The following is a 17,318-nucleotide window of genomic DNA, read 5'->3' on the forward strand; positions in this document are numbered from 1 at the left end:
GCAGCACAACATAAATCAAGGGAAAAAAAGATATACAAGTCCTCGGCATTAAAACGCAGCTAGAAAACACGACAAGTTACTTATGGAACACCCTGTGACTTTCAAAACGTCTTCATTTATACCTGCTGAGCTCTCCACGTATGGTCTTAAAGAAATAGTTTTACATTTTAGGAAAAGTGCTTATTTGCTGTGAGTTAAATGATAAGATCAATACCACTGCCATGTCTGTACATTAAATGTATAGCTACAGCCAGGAGAAGGTTAGCTTAGCTTAGTGTAAAGAGTGTTAAAGTTGTATATCATGTTTGGATTAAACAAACAAACACATTAGCATGAGCCTACAAAAATGCTCTATTCCTACTAGCATCCATGTTAGCATGTTGATTATAGCATTTAACATACGCATTCACAGCAGCATTTATGTATAGTACAGCCTCACAGAGCTGCTAACAGGCTGTAGAGCCCTTGTAGGGCAGAGCCAGCCTACTCCTCGCATCTAGCCTTTATGCTAAGCTAACTGGCTGCTGACTGTAGCTTCATGTTTACCGGACAAATATGAGAAGAGCGCTGATCTTCTCTTGTGACCATCAGCGAGAAGCTTTAACGGTGACCCGCTCTTTCCTGGCGATTCATAAATCTCTACTGATTAGATCAAATTAAACTTTATTGATCCCTGCAGGGTGACGCTTCATCAACTTGCAGCAGTTTATCTCTGAACAAACTTATTAGTTGAGACTAAATCACTCAAAATGACACAAACTTATTACAAGGAGCTTTTTTTTTCCAAATGTCTTTCCATAACCGTGTTGCCAGGAGGACAAGGTTGTGTGCCAGCATCATTATTTCTGAATATTTACAAGTCCTCTGGAGCCACAATACTGTGTTTCAGAAAAAAATATGAACTCCACGTTTAAATCACTCATCTTGTTTGTTCTGATTAAATATGATGGACAGAAATGCCTATACAACGTCTTTAATGTATTTATACATAAACGCACAAAGCAAATGTTAACCTTATCTCTCCCTGTCACCTGTGTGTGTGAATGTGTGTGTTTTTCATGTTAATCCATGTTAGCCTGATTATAAATAATTCCACAACAGTCTGTTGCCTCTCGTACAGCGGGATGTACTTTTTACTGTTGGCGGCCTTTCTGAAGTGGAGTTCCTACTCCTTTTTCTCCAGTATTTTCTCCCTTTTCCTGGTTACGTCAAAGACAACGAGATATCCGAACTCCAGCGGGAAGTCAGACTATTCACATGCGCACACACACACACACACACACACACACACACCGGGAACATCTCCAACTCCTCAAGGGCAGCATACTGTATAAATGTGCCAATCTATTTCAGGAGAACAGTATTTGACAGCAGCTATAGGTATGTGTGCGTTGAAGGTTAGGTTGACAGGAAGAGCTGCAGAGTCTGCAGGGCGTTAAGCCATTACCAAGGACTAACTGTAAGCACAGAGCTGCATCACGTCCAGCAGAGAGAGGAGAAAGAGAAAATGGGGAATAGGAAGTAATATGAGAGCAAGATAAAGAATGTGACTTTTTGAATTTTGATGTTTTTAATATCAATTAATAGTGTAATCTAATAAAATGAATTATTAAATTAAAAGCACGCCTGTTCACATCGTTACCCCAACAAATATGCACCTAACCAGACACGAGGACTCCATTGTGGAGTTTTGTCAAAGGTCAGAAGTCTCAACTAAGATCGCAACTTGGTAAGATACTAAAACATTGTGACGAATACATGCAAGCATTATAATTTCCCAGAGCCCAAAGTGACTTATTCAAATTATTACACTGCAGTGATTTTTATGGATTTCTTTCTGTTTATTCTGCAGATTTTCTCTGTATTTTTGTAATACACAAAATATTCATAAAATTACAAAAATAGACTGAATTTACATGTCCAATGTAAAATAACATGAACAATCTGTAACTGAGACTAACATATCATATTAATACATACAATTGAAAAATACTGTATAAGAATCATACTGAAATTACCTTTAATACCTGAGATAAATCTGTGACAATCAACACTAAAAGAAGTATTGATTATGTAGATTCATTTACAAATATCATGTAGTCACATTATTGTTTTTCAATTGACAGATTTTTGTGTAAGCCAAAAAATGAAGTGAATCTGTTTCTTAACTGCTATAGGAAAAAAGGTATCTTCAAAAATATTGACATTTCTTTGTCCTGGGCCACAAATATAAGTTATGTTGCAAGCTATATTTGTGCTTCTGTAGGTGGACGATGGTTCAGTCAAGTATGGGCGTTTGCTATTTATCTGGGCTTTGATTTATTCCTTCCACTTAGTTTTTTGTAGATAAAGATGGGTGTGTAAAGAGCTTGTATCTTTAAAGACATTCCATCACTTGCATTTTGCACTGATAGGATAAACTGCTATAACACTATGAAACGAAGGGCGACCATAAAATATTATTATTGATTTTTTTAGAGCGATGTATTAAAAACAGGCTTTTTGGTTGGGACATTAGACAGTGAGAGATCAATATTAATATAAGTTCAAATGAAATCACATTCAGTCATCTCTTTTGTAGCGGTCTTAGAAATGCTTCTTTACATCTAAGCCGTAGTGAATAAGTGTCAGACATCTGAATAGAAGCCTTTATATGTGGAGTGATTTCAGACTCGGCCGAGGATTTCTAAGAAGCAGCTGCTTTTCAGGTAGTTCAACTCCAACTCCAACTGTTTATTCATTTGCCACAGGAATTGTTTAGTATTTCATGAAATACTCTTGTCAACTTCCTCGCAGAGAGCTAGATGAGAAGATCAGTACCTCTCGTGTCTGTACGGTAAAGATTCTGGTTTGCAAACTTATGCTCCAAAACTGTTAAATAAATAAAACCGATAACCTCACCCTCCCACAGAGCACATGAAGTACTTCATTTACAGGCTTATAACACTCTCCCTTCCCTCTCTCCATATATATATAAAATCCCTGCCCTCCCAGAAACACCTTCCTTTGATGTTCTTTAACTTCTTCAAGAGCCCTCATGGCTTTTTCAACTTAACCTCTGCCAGTGTAGCACAGACCTGCCCTCCGTCCACCTCCTCAACTCTTTTAAACTACCTGGACTGAGAGCATTAAAGGTCAGCAGGCACCCACCAGAGAGACGAAAAAGAATTGGAGAAAGAGAAATCTAAAGTGTGGAAGTGTGAGAGAGTGTGGAGAAAAAGGTGTGGAGCACGAAGACACAGTCGGAGAACGCTGATGTGTGTCTGCGCAGCACTCTGACGCACCTGTGCTGAAGGCGACCGAGATTTGTCAATGGTGGACATCCCACGCCTGACGTCTCCTGAATTTCTGGGTTGCCTGGCAACCTGTCCGGCCTCTCTCTCTCTATCTGAATCTTTGTCTGACATTTGTTCATTATCTTTCTCCCTTTTCATTCTCTCCGTTTTGCTTTCAAGGTTCCCGCAAGTGAAGCCTGGACGTCTTTGCTGGAGTCAACATGACGGAGAGGAAACCTCCTCCACACGCGTGCTGGCGTCAGTCGGCGTTCACATGGCGGTGGCGGGAGAAAACCTGCGGCTGGCGAAGAAGATTCACAACAAGGGAAGCTTCCTCTTGCAGGCACGTACACATGAACACGTGACAGACTGTAATGACATGCTAAACTGATTAGCTTGGAACAGACTGCACTCTTTATGCTTTTCTGGGTGATCAAATACAATACTCAGTCTTTGACACGTGTACTGTGTAAACACACACCCACACATACAAGCTGAGGCATATGCAGACTCACACAGACGTACGCAATACACTCAATTGTCAATATGTGCAATAAATATACCATCATGATGCCGCTATTGGTAAGTTTGTGTTAAAAATGTTTTGGAAGAGGGGTTTTTGGTGCGTTTATATTGCAATGCATTATACTCAGATGTGTTTCAAGGCGCACCAGATCAAACACAGCATAGTTCCTCTATCAAGACAGGAATAACTTAATTTAAACTCAAACAAAAGTATTTCAAACTGCCTGAGAACTTGGTTGCAATTTTTAAAAACTGCTAAAAATCAATATATTGATTTGATCTGAGGTTAAGTAACTAATATTGTTGTAATTGTTGCAAAAATGTATGCACTCTAGGATGTTATCACTTGCGGCTGATCAAAAAAATACAGTTCTGTGGGCGTTAAATATATTCTTTACATATTAATAATACAAAAGAGAAAATCCAGTAACTTGGCTTTCCATAAACTAAAATAAAATTGATCTGAAACTCATTCCAACCTGCTGTTTTATGCAGCGAATCTAATGTTGAGTTAGCTGAAGTTTTTAGTGCACCTATATACCTGTATGGTTCGACGAGTCCAGCTCTTTGACTGACAGTCCTGACTGACAGCTAGACAACCAGCAAGCTGGGCGCTCAGACAATCTACACAAAAGGTTAACACACTTCTGCTGAGATATAAAGTGAAAGATAAATGAGGCGGAGAGAGGGAGATGAGCATGGAATAGAGAGGGATGATAGCACAACAAGCTAAAAGAGAATTAGGTTGACAGATCTCATGTGGGATGCTGAGAAGAAAGGCTGAGATGGGAATCGATGGGAGAGACGGCAGCGCTGTGTCCGCTTATCCTGCACAGTCTTCTCTCTTTATGTTGACTCTGTTTATAACACTGGGCAAATTAGCGCAGGGCTAACTGAATTATGCAACTCAATTTCTCTTTCCTCACCCACTCCGTTCCTTCCTCCTTCTATTCTCCTCTGCAAAACCCACACACGCGCTTTCAAAATGAAGCCAAATTCAGACACATTCACGCAAACGCACACACACACACCGAAGCTGATGCCACCAAATATGCTCTATACACCCTCACGCTCACACTTAAACTAACATGCAGGGCTTCTTTATTTGCACCAACATGTTAGTACACACACAAAACACACACACACAAAACACACTGATTCCAGGTGCAAACCTCTCCAGGCGGCGTGCCAGTCAGTCAGGCATGCTGCCAGTGTACAAGACAGAGGGTCTGTTGTGTTGTAAATGTCAGATGCCCTGCTGTTTGAGCCAGCACGCATCTCGCCGCTAAACAATCTCATCTGCACACACTTAACCACATTTATAGAGGCAGCATGAAGGGCTCGGGGGGGAGGAAGGAAGGACGGAAGAGAGGAAGGTGGAGCAGGGATGCAAGGAAGTGGAGGAGAATTTGGATTAGGGTTGCTTTTCTGGAGTTTTGGTTAAAAATATATACTTTTTGTTGTTATTTATGCTCAGTTTGAATAGTTTTTGCTTTTTATTCAAAGTATTTTGCATTATAATATGTAATTTACAGCCTTTTTTTATATTTATGTGCTGTACACATTTCCTGCTATACCTTTTGCTGTTATACCTTTTATCGCTAAGTACTATCTTTATTCTTAATATTTACCATTTTCTATAGTGGAGCCTCGCAGCGAGCAAAGAATTTCGCACAAGCGTACAATTAACATCTTGAATCTAAAAAGGTACAACAGGACACTTCACACGCTGAGATTCAGATGTAACATGTGTGAGACAAACTACAATTCTTGCAACATTTTGTTCATTTAAGTGGAATATGAGAGATAAAAATCACAATAAAACTCCAAGGCACTCTCTTTAAACCATTAAAATGCCTTTATTGTCATGGCATTGCCTTGTTTTTAAGGTCTAGCATGATCATGCCATGACAATACAGGCATTTTGATAGTTTTAAAGAATGCCTTGGAGTTTTATTGTGATTTTTATGTCTACATATATCTCTAGCCAAAGAGCACCCTCGATCAAACTTAATTTGAGTTCAGTAGGCGCTCCTACCCTTACATTTTTTGATGTACTTTATGAGAGATGCACAAGTCCTACAGTTGATGAACTAAGCTTTCTCTGTATGTAGTTTTTCTGCAATTTCTTTTAATGCTAATAAAACGATTCTTTATTCTTATCTTTATTCTTTTATCACGATGGTGGAGTCCATTCAAGGCTGTCTTGTTCTCCTCAACGGCCATTTTTAAACCCAGCATTGCTTTAACATTCATCTCCTGGTTTGCTGGTTGAAACGTTTGACTGGAACCAACTTTTTGGACCCTGTTTATCACATGTATATTCAGACTTTAAGGGCTTCTATTCCGCTATTCATGCTATAAATATGAACAACAGCATATGTAATTTAAAGCAAATGTGTGTAAGATCTTGCATCCTGACAACGTAAATAAAAAAGGGACATTTTATCTTTCTTTTTGTGTCTAACTAGACTTTCAAAATGCAGAATTAAGTGCTTGGCAGGATTATAACACTGAAACACCAGAAATGTTAAATATTCACAATAAAAACAGCAGGATGACTACAGAAACAAATATGTGTTTCAAATGGAGAAAGAAGGAGAAAATGTACTGTACATAATGTATACGCATTTGCCATGTTAAATATGTACTTAAGGGGAAGATTTTAAGTACAAATCCTGTCAAGTGCATCTTACTACTGTGGGCCCTTAAGCTCATAAATATGTTGAAGCGTGCACTTCCAAATCTTTTTCTGTCAGTGCCATTTTTGCATTTTTAATCCATAACATCTCACAGTCAGATTTGTATTTATATTTTACCAGTTTACTGTGAGATTTTTTAGATAATTATCATTCAGTAGAAAAAAAAAACAGGGAGCATATCTGACGTATCAGATACCAGCTCTCCATATAGTGTGTAAATAAAACGGTTTTCTGACATTAAACTCATGCTGGTATTGGTCCTCTAATAAATGCAATGTTGCATTTATATTCTACTGCGTTCTCCTTTGCTGCTGCAAAATTCACATTCCCCCCACGGGGATGATTATCCTTTAATGTGATCTCATTGAATCAGATATTTCAGCAGACTATCAACCATTCAAAGTTCATAAAACCAAGTCCTGCTCACAAAAGGTAAAAGCTTTAAAACTGCAGAGATAAGGAGATGATTTTTGGGAAAATTCTAATAAGGAGAGAGAAGGTAAAGATGAAAGATCGACATAAGAGACGGAAACTGAGCAGACCTGCCAGGAGAGCCCTTCTCTCTCTGACGGCTCATTCACCGCGTTCCCAAGGTAACCAGTAAAGTATTCGCTCAGAACAATGGCGATATTACTGGCCTGTAATTTCACTGCATGTGTCTGTATGTGTGCTGCATCACTCCACAGAGTGTGACAAACATATACGTTCTTTATAAATGTCATGATGAGGAGGTTATACAAGATCCATTATGTACACACTGTGAAATAGAATGCAAATTAACAGTGAAAGTGGTTGCTATAATATGAGTGAGAGTCATCCAGTTTGATTAGGATAACTCAGGCTGTGTGTGCATGTGTGTGTGTGTGTGTGTCTCTGTACCTGTGACAGGCCAGAGAAGCCCAGGTTGCGGCAGCCGTTGCAGGGCGTCAGGGCCTCCCAGAATCCAGTAGGACCGCAACTCTCGTCCTCCTCCAGGGCCGGAGGGAGAGGCGGGGTCGGCCGCTGCGAGGACAGACACAAAAAATTTCTAAATAAATAAAACTAGAACAATGTCCAGATCACCAATATCTGTAACCAATAGAACATAAAGGATGAAAGTTTCAACATATCCGTAATTTGCAGAAACGTTCACTTGCAAAATGTAGATGCAGCACATTTGTAAAACTGTGTTAAAATTGTCCGAAAAGATGTGGAACAAGCATTCATGTATAAAATAATACATCTCTTAGTCACCAGATTTCATTTTGAGGTTTGGGATATTATTTTCCTAAAAGCAAAACAAAAAAATTAGATAACTCAACATGTCCTGAGTGCAACTCAAGATCAGTTTCAAGGATTTCACCTTAAATTGTGTTTAATTTCTTCAACAAAAAACCACAAAAAAAAACAATTTTCATCCTCAAAGTCCTGAAAAAAAATCCTGAAACAAGTAACACCATTCGCAGTAGAAATTACTTTTCCTTGCTGCTCTGGGTTCAACAGCGAGTTAACAGGAAAGGACAAAGGTGCAGGAACAGCAGGACAACGTTTACACACACACACACACACACACAGTGTCCTTTCCTGGGGCGCTTCGGCTCCCAGGAGGCAGGTGTGTGAATGCGCCCTGTGGCTCGAGGTGTCAGAGGGCAGACACAGCCCACCTGATATCTCTGTGAACCATATGATGCGGCAGAGGACGCAGGTCACAGCGGATTACATAGACATAGATCAGATATCGCCGCAGTGTATGATATGTAGCTTTTAAAAGGCGGGAGTGGGAGAGGAAAGAAGGGGAGAGAGCCGATGATGACAGAAGAAGAATCGTCTTTTGGAAAACAAGGTAAAGACGAGGGGGTTACGAGGGGAACTTGGAGGACATGTTAAAGACGGGAAGAAGTAGTCAATTGTGAGAAATTTCCCAGAGAGAAGATCCAAAAGAAGGACAGAAGGGAAGAGCCAAAGCAGCAAAGAGACTGAAGATAGAGGCAGAAAATGAGTCTGAATCCAAAAGGTCACCAATCGCTCCAGATTGCAGAGAGCCCTCTACAACCCTGGAATATTGATTAATGTAAAAACGGACTTCAGTCCTCTTATACACATGCTGCACTGTATGCATGAACAATAGGCGGATACCATATATCCTGTATATCCTTTCATTACAGCAAAAATCTGATATCAGCCACAGTTCAATATAAAGGACACCATTAATAATTCATTACTGAAGGCTGCATTACTGATCAATAATACATTAGTATGTCTATGGGAAAGCCTTAAAGGGACAGACAACTATTTGGGGAATATCCTCCACTTAGCTACATGTGGATGAGTTTTATTCTGTGCATGCATTTGAAAGGCTCGTTAGGAATTGACTCACTCGAAGGAGGAAAGCTAAAACCTGATTAAGCCTCTGAAAAGTACCATGTCTCTCTCTGCACATTCAAAAAATCTTCCTGCTGCCAGAAGAGGCTGTTGACGGCAGTTTACTGTAAACATGAATCTCTCGTGAAAACACAGCTCAGTTTCCAGTTATAGAAGAAAGACAGAGGAGTAGTAAGATGGAGGGAGGATGCACACGAGGAGCTGATTAAACACAAGAGTAGGAAAATTAAGGGTAAGACTTTAAGCGTGTCTGGTGTTGAAATTAATTTTTGTTTAGTTTTTTGGGCAATGACAAATGAAATCTCTCATCGGATGGATTGAAATGAAATTCTGTACAGATATTCGTGGTCAGCAGAGGATGAACGGACAATGAATTTGGCAATCAACACCTGATTTTTCCTGCAGATTGGATTGCTGTGAAGTCTTTCATCTAGCACCGTAATTTGATTAATATTTTTAATTAGCGAGTGTTAGCACGCTAAGAGGCTACACCGTGGATGTAATAAGGGAAACCTGGATACAGCGTTTGAGGTGGAGCCCTTTATATGCCCATGAAAGCGTTGGTGTTTACACTGCTAGCGCAGGCTGAGGCTGAACATCGCAACACAATACAAAGACATCATAACGTCAAAACTCCTTATTCTTGACACAAAAATGCCAAACACGTGCTGGTTGAAGCTTCTCAAATATGAGAATTTGGTGCTTTCTTTGTTTTATATAATTGTAAATGGGACACCAGATAATGGACTGTTTGTTGGACAAAATAAGGAGCTTGAAGATGCCACCTTGGGTTCAGGGACGTTGTGATTAGAATATTTATAACCTCTTTTCTAACTACGTTATTGTTTGATTAATCAAATTAACTGACTAAATATTGAAACTAATCTGTCGCAGCGGCCTTGTGTTTCTTCTGGGTAAATTCAAAGATACTGTATAAATATGAGCACTGTCAGTGAAACAGCATAATTGTCTTCCAAGAGACACATATTGGTTTAAGCCCAGTGAACGAACACACACACACACACACACACACACACACACACACACACACACACACACACACACACACACACACACACACACACACACACACACACACACACACACACACACACACACACACACACACACACACACACACACACACACGAAGAACTAATCTGAATACAGGACACGCACGAACCATCGCTCGGTTTACACACAATGGGTACCGAGGTAATGAAAAGGCGCGTGTGTGTGTGTGTGTGTAATGTCGTAGGTTTCTGCATGTTTTATTCATGTGTCATAGACACATGGAATCACATACTAATGGCTCCGGCCACATGTACAGACAGTAGCCTCGGGGCACATAAACACACCGCGAATGTCAGTAATGGAATACAAATTGGTACTTATAGAGAGAGAGAGAGGGAGACACAAGATGGATTGAGATAATTACATCCTAAGTGAGAGGAGGTGTGTGCGTGTGCATGTGTCCGTGTTAAACGTGCACGCACATGTGTGTACAAACCCCTGCTTCACTATACGTAAACAAGCCTCTGCTTTCCTTTCGTATGAGGCTTATTTCAGACGTGGAAAAGATGATGCGCTATTGATCAGTGTCACAATATTCCTTCGCTGAGGTGTGAGCGAGAAGGAGAGAAAGAGCAAGAAAAATAGAAACAGACATGCCGTAACAGGCAGGCGAGAAGCACAGGTGCAGACAATCGAGTTTCTTCAGAGGCTTCTGTGCGTGTGTGGTTCGAAGGCTCGGTGGGGGGTCAGTGTGATAGATGACCTCTGTGTCCTGCGGTGTGCCGACTTCCTGGATGGTGGAATTGAAAAAGCTCAGCGCCTCTTCGTCACGCTGTGCTGGCTGTTAGAAATAAACTGCAGCTGTGATGCTCTGGTCAGCCAGCTGATAAAAAGCCATTTCACCAACAAAACTGGAGCCCGAGCCAATGTGGTCTAATCAGTTTCCTCTGTGTGTGTTACTGAGAGAGAAAACAAGTAAAGTAGATACCACTAACAATATGTCAGCAACAAATAAGAAGCAGGAGGGTCAGGGGGGGGAAAAACGTCTGCACGCTGTGAATGGCTGTTTGTTGTCTACGTGAATTTGTTTAGAATCAGAATTTGTATTTGTGCTCAAACAGAAGCTGTTGTGTTTCACCACCAACGAGTGAATACACAATTGGACAAGCCAGCTCAGAGGCATCAGTCTGTCTGACACTGCCCTCTGTTGTCGGAACAGACAAAGTACAAGCAGATGTCGACAGAGGACAACATGCAGCAGCTGGGCATATCCAAGGCACTGACAACGTACCAGAAAATTAAGGTGTTTTTGGACAGGTATGTGAAAATGGCTTGCCAAGAAATATTTTGTTATAATGTCGCAACTACATGTGATATATCTGAATGTTTGCACCATCTCTATCATGATTCATGACAAATTGTTTGCATAATCTGTCATAAAGTGATGTTCAAAACTTTGTAACTACTTAACCAGGGCTGTAACTAGTGATTATTTTAATTGATTTTTTCTTTTTTGATTAATTAATAAATCAATTGCTTAAACTGTAAACTGTCAGAAAATAGTGACAAATGATCCAAGGTGTCATCTTAATATTGCTTATTATGTCAAAACCCAAAGATATTCAGCTTACAGTGTCATAACAAAGAGGGAAAGCATCAAATTATTACATTTGAGACATTTTTCCCTGATAAATTCCACCAACTCCTGAGACAGTTTGAGGTGAAACATCTGGCTAAAATCCAAAAAACTGCTCCACCAGATAGTTGCTAACTTTCGTTTGTCTGTTTTTGAGTGAAAAATGATTGTTCATTAACCCTTTGGTAATAAATCTTGCAGTATGCTAAGAGGCTAAGCTGAGATGGTGAATCTAATCAACATCACCTGCTAATATTCAGTATATTAGCATCTCTACTATGAGCATATTAGCATGGAGCTTAACGCCACTGTGCAAAATTTCAGCCTCACAGAGCAGAGCTATAGATTATTTCTGTCAACCAAAACCAAAAAATGATGAGCCTGAAACATTTTTTAAAAATGGATAAATGAGTAAAAAAATGTGTTAGACAGTTGAAAAACCGCTTCAGAAACATTTCTACACTGAAAAGACTAAAGTTAAAAGAAAATGGTGAATGTCTCCAATCAAAAACTTTACTTATTTGTCTTTTTGACTTGATGTGGCTAACCAGGTAGAGCAGGTTGTAGAGCATTCATGGCAGCTCCACCACCACTGAGTGTGTAAATGGATCAATGGGAGGCAAATTGCAAAGCACCTTGAATAAAAGCGTTACATAAATGCAGTCCAATTACCATCTTTAATGAAGATATTGAATAGCTGCTCCAGTGCAAACCACCTTAAATATAACAGCCACTAACATATTATAACTGTTTCTTGATCTAACTTTTTATTTCATTGAAAAAACTAGCATATGTGACAAGTTGTGACTTCTTAACTTCTCCTTTAAATGCACCAGTGCTGTGTCATAACAGAGGGCTCCGCAGTACCTTGGTGACTCTGGTCAGGGTGCCGTTGGGTCGATCCGGGCGCTCCTCATCAGAGAGGCGACCGCTGCCAAAGCTGTCCATGGAGTGGGAGGAGATGGTGTGGCAGAGCTCCTCGAAGGAGTAGTCCCTGTCTCGGCACTTTTTGATCTCATGGAGCAGTTTGGACAGCTCGCTTGTCACTGCATCGTCTGGGGAGAGGAGGAAGGGAGAGGGGGCGAAGTAAGAAATATATCCAGAGTTTCATACAGCATCAATATGAAGCCAGTCCCTGTAACTGCTGGTGAAAGAAGAAGAAAACTGAGCTAATGGCTTCAAAACACTTTCACTGGCTCTCTTCTGCACTGCTGATGTGTTCAAAGTCGCTTTCAGGCACAATGTGAGGAGCAAACTGTGCTAATCACTTTCTCTCGCCGCCCTTACAAGAGTCTCTGAGGTAATTATGGTATCTGCTGACAGTCAATGAGTGAGCAGAGTGGATCAGCGGGAGCTCAGCTTGGTGCAATGTCATATTCATAACACAGGGGGCAGCGCTGGACAGGGGAAATGTGTGGCTGTTCAGAAAGGTAGTTACCGTTGCTCTCCGCTAAGAGAGCTGCTCTCCGTGGCTGGATTTATGTTGCATTGTTTGACCATCAAGTAAAGCTTGGAGGTAAATTCTAACCTTAAAAAGAATAAATAGATGCACAAAAAACACTTGAAATATATTTAAATGAAAGATTAATTCTTCCTGTGAATGCAGTGTTTACCTACTGTATATTTCTTTCTATTTCTGGGATGTTATGACATAAAACACAGTCTGTACCTCAGGCAAAAGTATTATTTTTAATCCACTGCTGGTTCCTGTCTCCGTCTCATAACAAAGATTCATTATCAACCACTTTTTCTTTGTTTGTTCTTTGGGAGGAAAACATTAAAAATGTCTTTTTAAGCACCTTGGATCTCAGCGGAAACCCATTTATTGCACTTATTCATTGTGTGTGCGTGTGTTTACTCACTCTTATGTCTGAGGGAGGGGGAGGCAGAGGGTGAGGGAACAGAGGTTCGAGGTGCAGGGATGGGACACTTGCGGATGGGCTCCTCCACGATACTCCTCCTCTCCATCTCGTCCATCATAAATTCTACAGAGACAAGGGGGTAGAGGGGGTAAGAAGATGAAGGGTGAGACAGAAAGGGGAAAAGGACACAGGCCGAGAGGAGAATGTGGTGGTGATGGGAGGGCGGGGAGGGAGGCAGGGACGGAGGGAGGGATGGGGGGAGGAAAAGCATTTCAGAGGCATTTTACTGGATCGATATAATAGCACAGCCATCAGCATGGTAAACAGCTTGTGCTGCATTCAATTCGCACTTTTCCCCCGGACCGCAAATTCACATCGCAGCTTCTGCTAATAGAGCACTCTGCTGTTCATAGAGGCAAATAAGAATTATGTGGGATAAGAAGAAGAGGGAGGAAGAGGAGGAGAAAGAGGAGGTTCAGGTGTGCGGAAAATAACTAGAAGGCATAAAAACACACTTACATGGGGAAATTATGTGGCAGATTCCCTGCAGCGTCCTAATGAGGAACCCCATTAATGTCAGTGTGTGTATATGTGTGTTTCTACTACTATGACTCTTGGCATTCAGCTCACCAATTATGACACGCAACCACGTCTGTATACAATCATGGGAATGTGCATCAGAGTCAGAAAACAGAAAGAGACGTACAACCTGGTGTCTAAGTCTTACAGCTAAACTCCTGCACTGCGCCGCGGTGCACACAACGAGTTGCTGCTGGGCAATAAAAAGAAAACGGTTAATGAATTCGAACAGTAGGATGAGTCACGCACTGCAAATCAACAGAGAATCCAGTTATAATTAGGTGCCTGTGGCAACCAGAATCCCCCTCAGCTGCTACAATTGAGTAAATGACAGGTCTTTTGCTCTTTGAGTGTGTCTGTGTGTCCTCTCCCATCCCCTCTCCAACAGGAAATGGCATGCAGCTGATCTTTTACTAAGTCACAGCTGTGTCCTCTTTCTTTCTCGCTCTCTCTCACAAACACATTTAGTCTCCTATTTACGCTGAAGTCCAAATCTCCGTTTTTCAGCGCTGGTTTACTGAGATTTTGATGATCTCCACTCCTGACCGTTATCTAGCATCACATGGATTTTTGACATTTAAAAAGCCGCAAGCGGTCTATTCATGATGCCATCTTTGATTCTGGACGTCCTGTTGTGTTTCAATGAATTCACAAAAAAAAGCACACAGTATTTTCTTTGCACTGCTCAAAATTTGAGCTTGGGTTCACAAGAAAAACACAAAACTATTATATATAAACTATAGTTAGAAACTATTTAACACCTCTGAGCCACAAGTGGTCAGACAGAACAAGCTCATCCTTTTTTTCAAGTTCGTTTAACTTGAAATTCTCATGATGCTCCCAAAGTTACAAGAGATACAAGAAATTTCAAGCTAAATGGTGGGGAAATGTGAGCAAAGCATTAGGCAAGACATCTAGAACGTGTCTATGCGGAGTTTGTTGACATCGAGTCGCGTAAATGAAGAGCTGGAACACACTCATTTAAAACAAAATGGATGCATGACATGACCACCTAGCTAGTTTTGTTGTTAAACATACTGTCAGATTATATTTACCGTTTGCCAACCATATGCCGTGTTACTGACTTTAAATCTTGCTAGCATAACATCAGCTTTCTGGCTAATAGCTGAGCCAAAGGGCTCCATAATCAGGAATTAATGGCCTCCACCTTGTCTGTTAATTCCTGCTAATATACACCTTGTCTGGCATCATCCCTTACCTTAGTTAAGTTATTGTAGCCAACATGTTAAAAACAGTTGTCTATTTACAAACGCAGCAGACATGGAGCGACATTGAAGTCCCAATACTCACTCTCCTTTTAGCACCTGAAGGAGTCAGAGAACTAAACAGCTAGCTAAAATGCTAAAAGCATTTGCTCGACCAGCTAGTTGCCAACTTTGTCTATTTTATTGCCGGTCAGGTAGCATATAGTGTTTTTTTAGAGCGTTCTTGCTGGAAAAAGCGGCCTGTAAACCAAAACAACAGACCATATAAACACAGCGACCATTTTCTTGTGTGAAGCTCAAATGTCGTAGTGCTGTGTTTCAGGTTGCAAGTCCTATAAATGCTGGGAATCTGACAAATTTTTATCATTTCACTGCTTCCTGATTGATCAGTAACTGAAAAGATCATGATTAATCTGGCCATATTTCAAGGCAAAACAACATTTGATAACCCATTAGCTACAGCTAACGTGAGAAATTAACACTCTCCAAGCTAACGTGACTGTGTGATTGTGTTAAGATACCATAGGCAAGATGTAAATTGAAATAATATAATATATCAAAATATTGTCCCAATCTTGGACATTTTACATTATTTAAGCCCAGAAGTGAAACACACTGGATGTAATCAAACATTAATGTTAGCTAGGAAGTGGTTGAATGCTATAGATAGCTTAATGGGTTGTCAATTATGTCGTTTCATCTTGTTGTCTCCAAATTTTCACTATCCACCATCTTTTCAGTTGCTCATCAATCAGAAAGTGGTAAAATGACCACTATTCATTGGATTCCCCACATTTATACGACTTGAAACCAAGAACACATCAGCATAACGTTATCCCAGCATATACTTACCACCCTGAAGAAAATGGCCACCATGTGAATATGGTCTATAAGCTAAAAGATGCTACACAGAGCTCAGAATCAGTTTATTCTCAGTGGGTTCGTCTCTACAAACAACCCCCTTTAACATTACATGCTGCTACTTGATCCATTGTCTATGTAAAATATTGATAAGTGCAGCTTTCAAGCTATTCAGGGGAAATAAAAGGGGCCATGTTAAAGGCTCTTCACATATTCTTTAAGGGTTAAACGTGAACATGTCAATTACAACTTCATTGCATTGCCCTGTGCATCACTGTTTTTTTCCACCATTTGAATGTCAGATTTAGATCTGTTATTTTCTCACTGTGGACAATTTGTGACATTCCTGGGATTCAGTCCTTCTCCCCTCTCCATCTCCACCTCCTAGTTAAGATCTGCTCACTGTTAATTTACGCTCTGACATATTCTCCTCATCCCTCTATCCCTCCATTTGTGTCTGCCTTTATCCATCTCTTTAAATCATCTGTAACTACGTGCCTCACATGCACCCAAAGATTACGCGAGGACAGATAGTGAAGGCCTCCAAGCCACAGATTACAGTGTTCGCACTGAGCCTCATAATCACCTCAGGACATCGCTGTCTTTAAAAGGTGTGATCTGGAGAATCTTTGGGTCTCCTGGGATTGTGGAGCAAACAGACACTAACAATCACTGGTCACACACAAACACACACTGCAGTAAACAGGTCTTTTAAAATGGCAGGTGAAAGACCAGGATGTGGACGACTAAAGAATGAAAGTGAAAACATTGAAATTATCTATACTTATGTTACTTCTGCAGAAATAGACAGAAAAGTTCTGTTTTTGATTTACTGGGTCAAATCCAGTGTAATTGTGAGAATTCATTCTGACAGAAAATTAATCAGCAACTACTTTGTTTATAGATTAATTAGCGATTGCAGTTGCTTTTTCAGAAACATCCTCTAATTTCAGCGTCTGAAACGTGAGGATTTGATGTCTAAACCGATTAATCATGGGTTTTGGATGAATGCTTGGATAAAATGAGGGAGAAGAAGACTTTACCTTGGGCCATGTTTGCACCATCATAGACAAAAGGATTAATCAAGTCACTGAGAGAAAGTCATTTGTAGATTATGTGAAATAATTGTCAGCTGCAGCCCTCGATTTCTCCTCCCGAGGATATTGTGGTATTTTCAAAGATGATGATTTTGGCGTCTCTTATGAACGTGCCACTTCACAAAAGCATTCTCGAGCATTTACGCACTTTTGAACACTCCTTCTCATCTTTGTTTCCTG

General features: G+C 40.4%; 1 protein-coding gene across 4 annotated transcripts in view; it reads right to left on the reverse strand.

The window, feature by feature from the left end:
- Nucleotides 1-17,318, reverse strand: part of anks1b (ankyrin repeat and sterile alpha motif domain containing 1B) — a 236,862-nt gene that overhangs the window by 128,456 nt on the left and 91,088 nt on the right. For all 4 annotated transcript variants that reach the window (XM_073480861.1, XM_073480860.1, XM_073480858.1 and 1 more), the window contains 3 exons: nucleotides 13,376-13,498; nucleotides 12,381-12,568; nucleotides 7,382-7,504 (listed from right to left, as the gene is read on the reverse strand). In XM_073480861.1, coding sequence (XP_073336962.1) covers nucleotides 7,382-7,504; nucleotides 12,381-12,568; nucleotides 13,376-13,498 — 434 coding nt within the window. The remainder of the gene's footprint in view (nucleotides 1-7,381; nucleotides 7,505-12,380; nucleotides 12,569-13,375; nucleotides 13,499-17,318) is intronic.

Source organism: Pagrus major, chromosome 14 (assembly GCF_040436345.1).
Source record: "Pagrus major chromosome 14, Pma_NU_1.0".
Classification (NCBI taxonomy): Eukaryota; Metazoa; Chordata; class Actinopteri; order Spariformes; family Sparidae; genus Pagrus; species Pagrus major.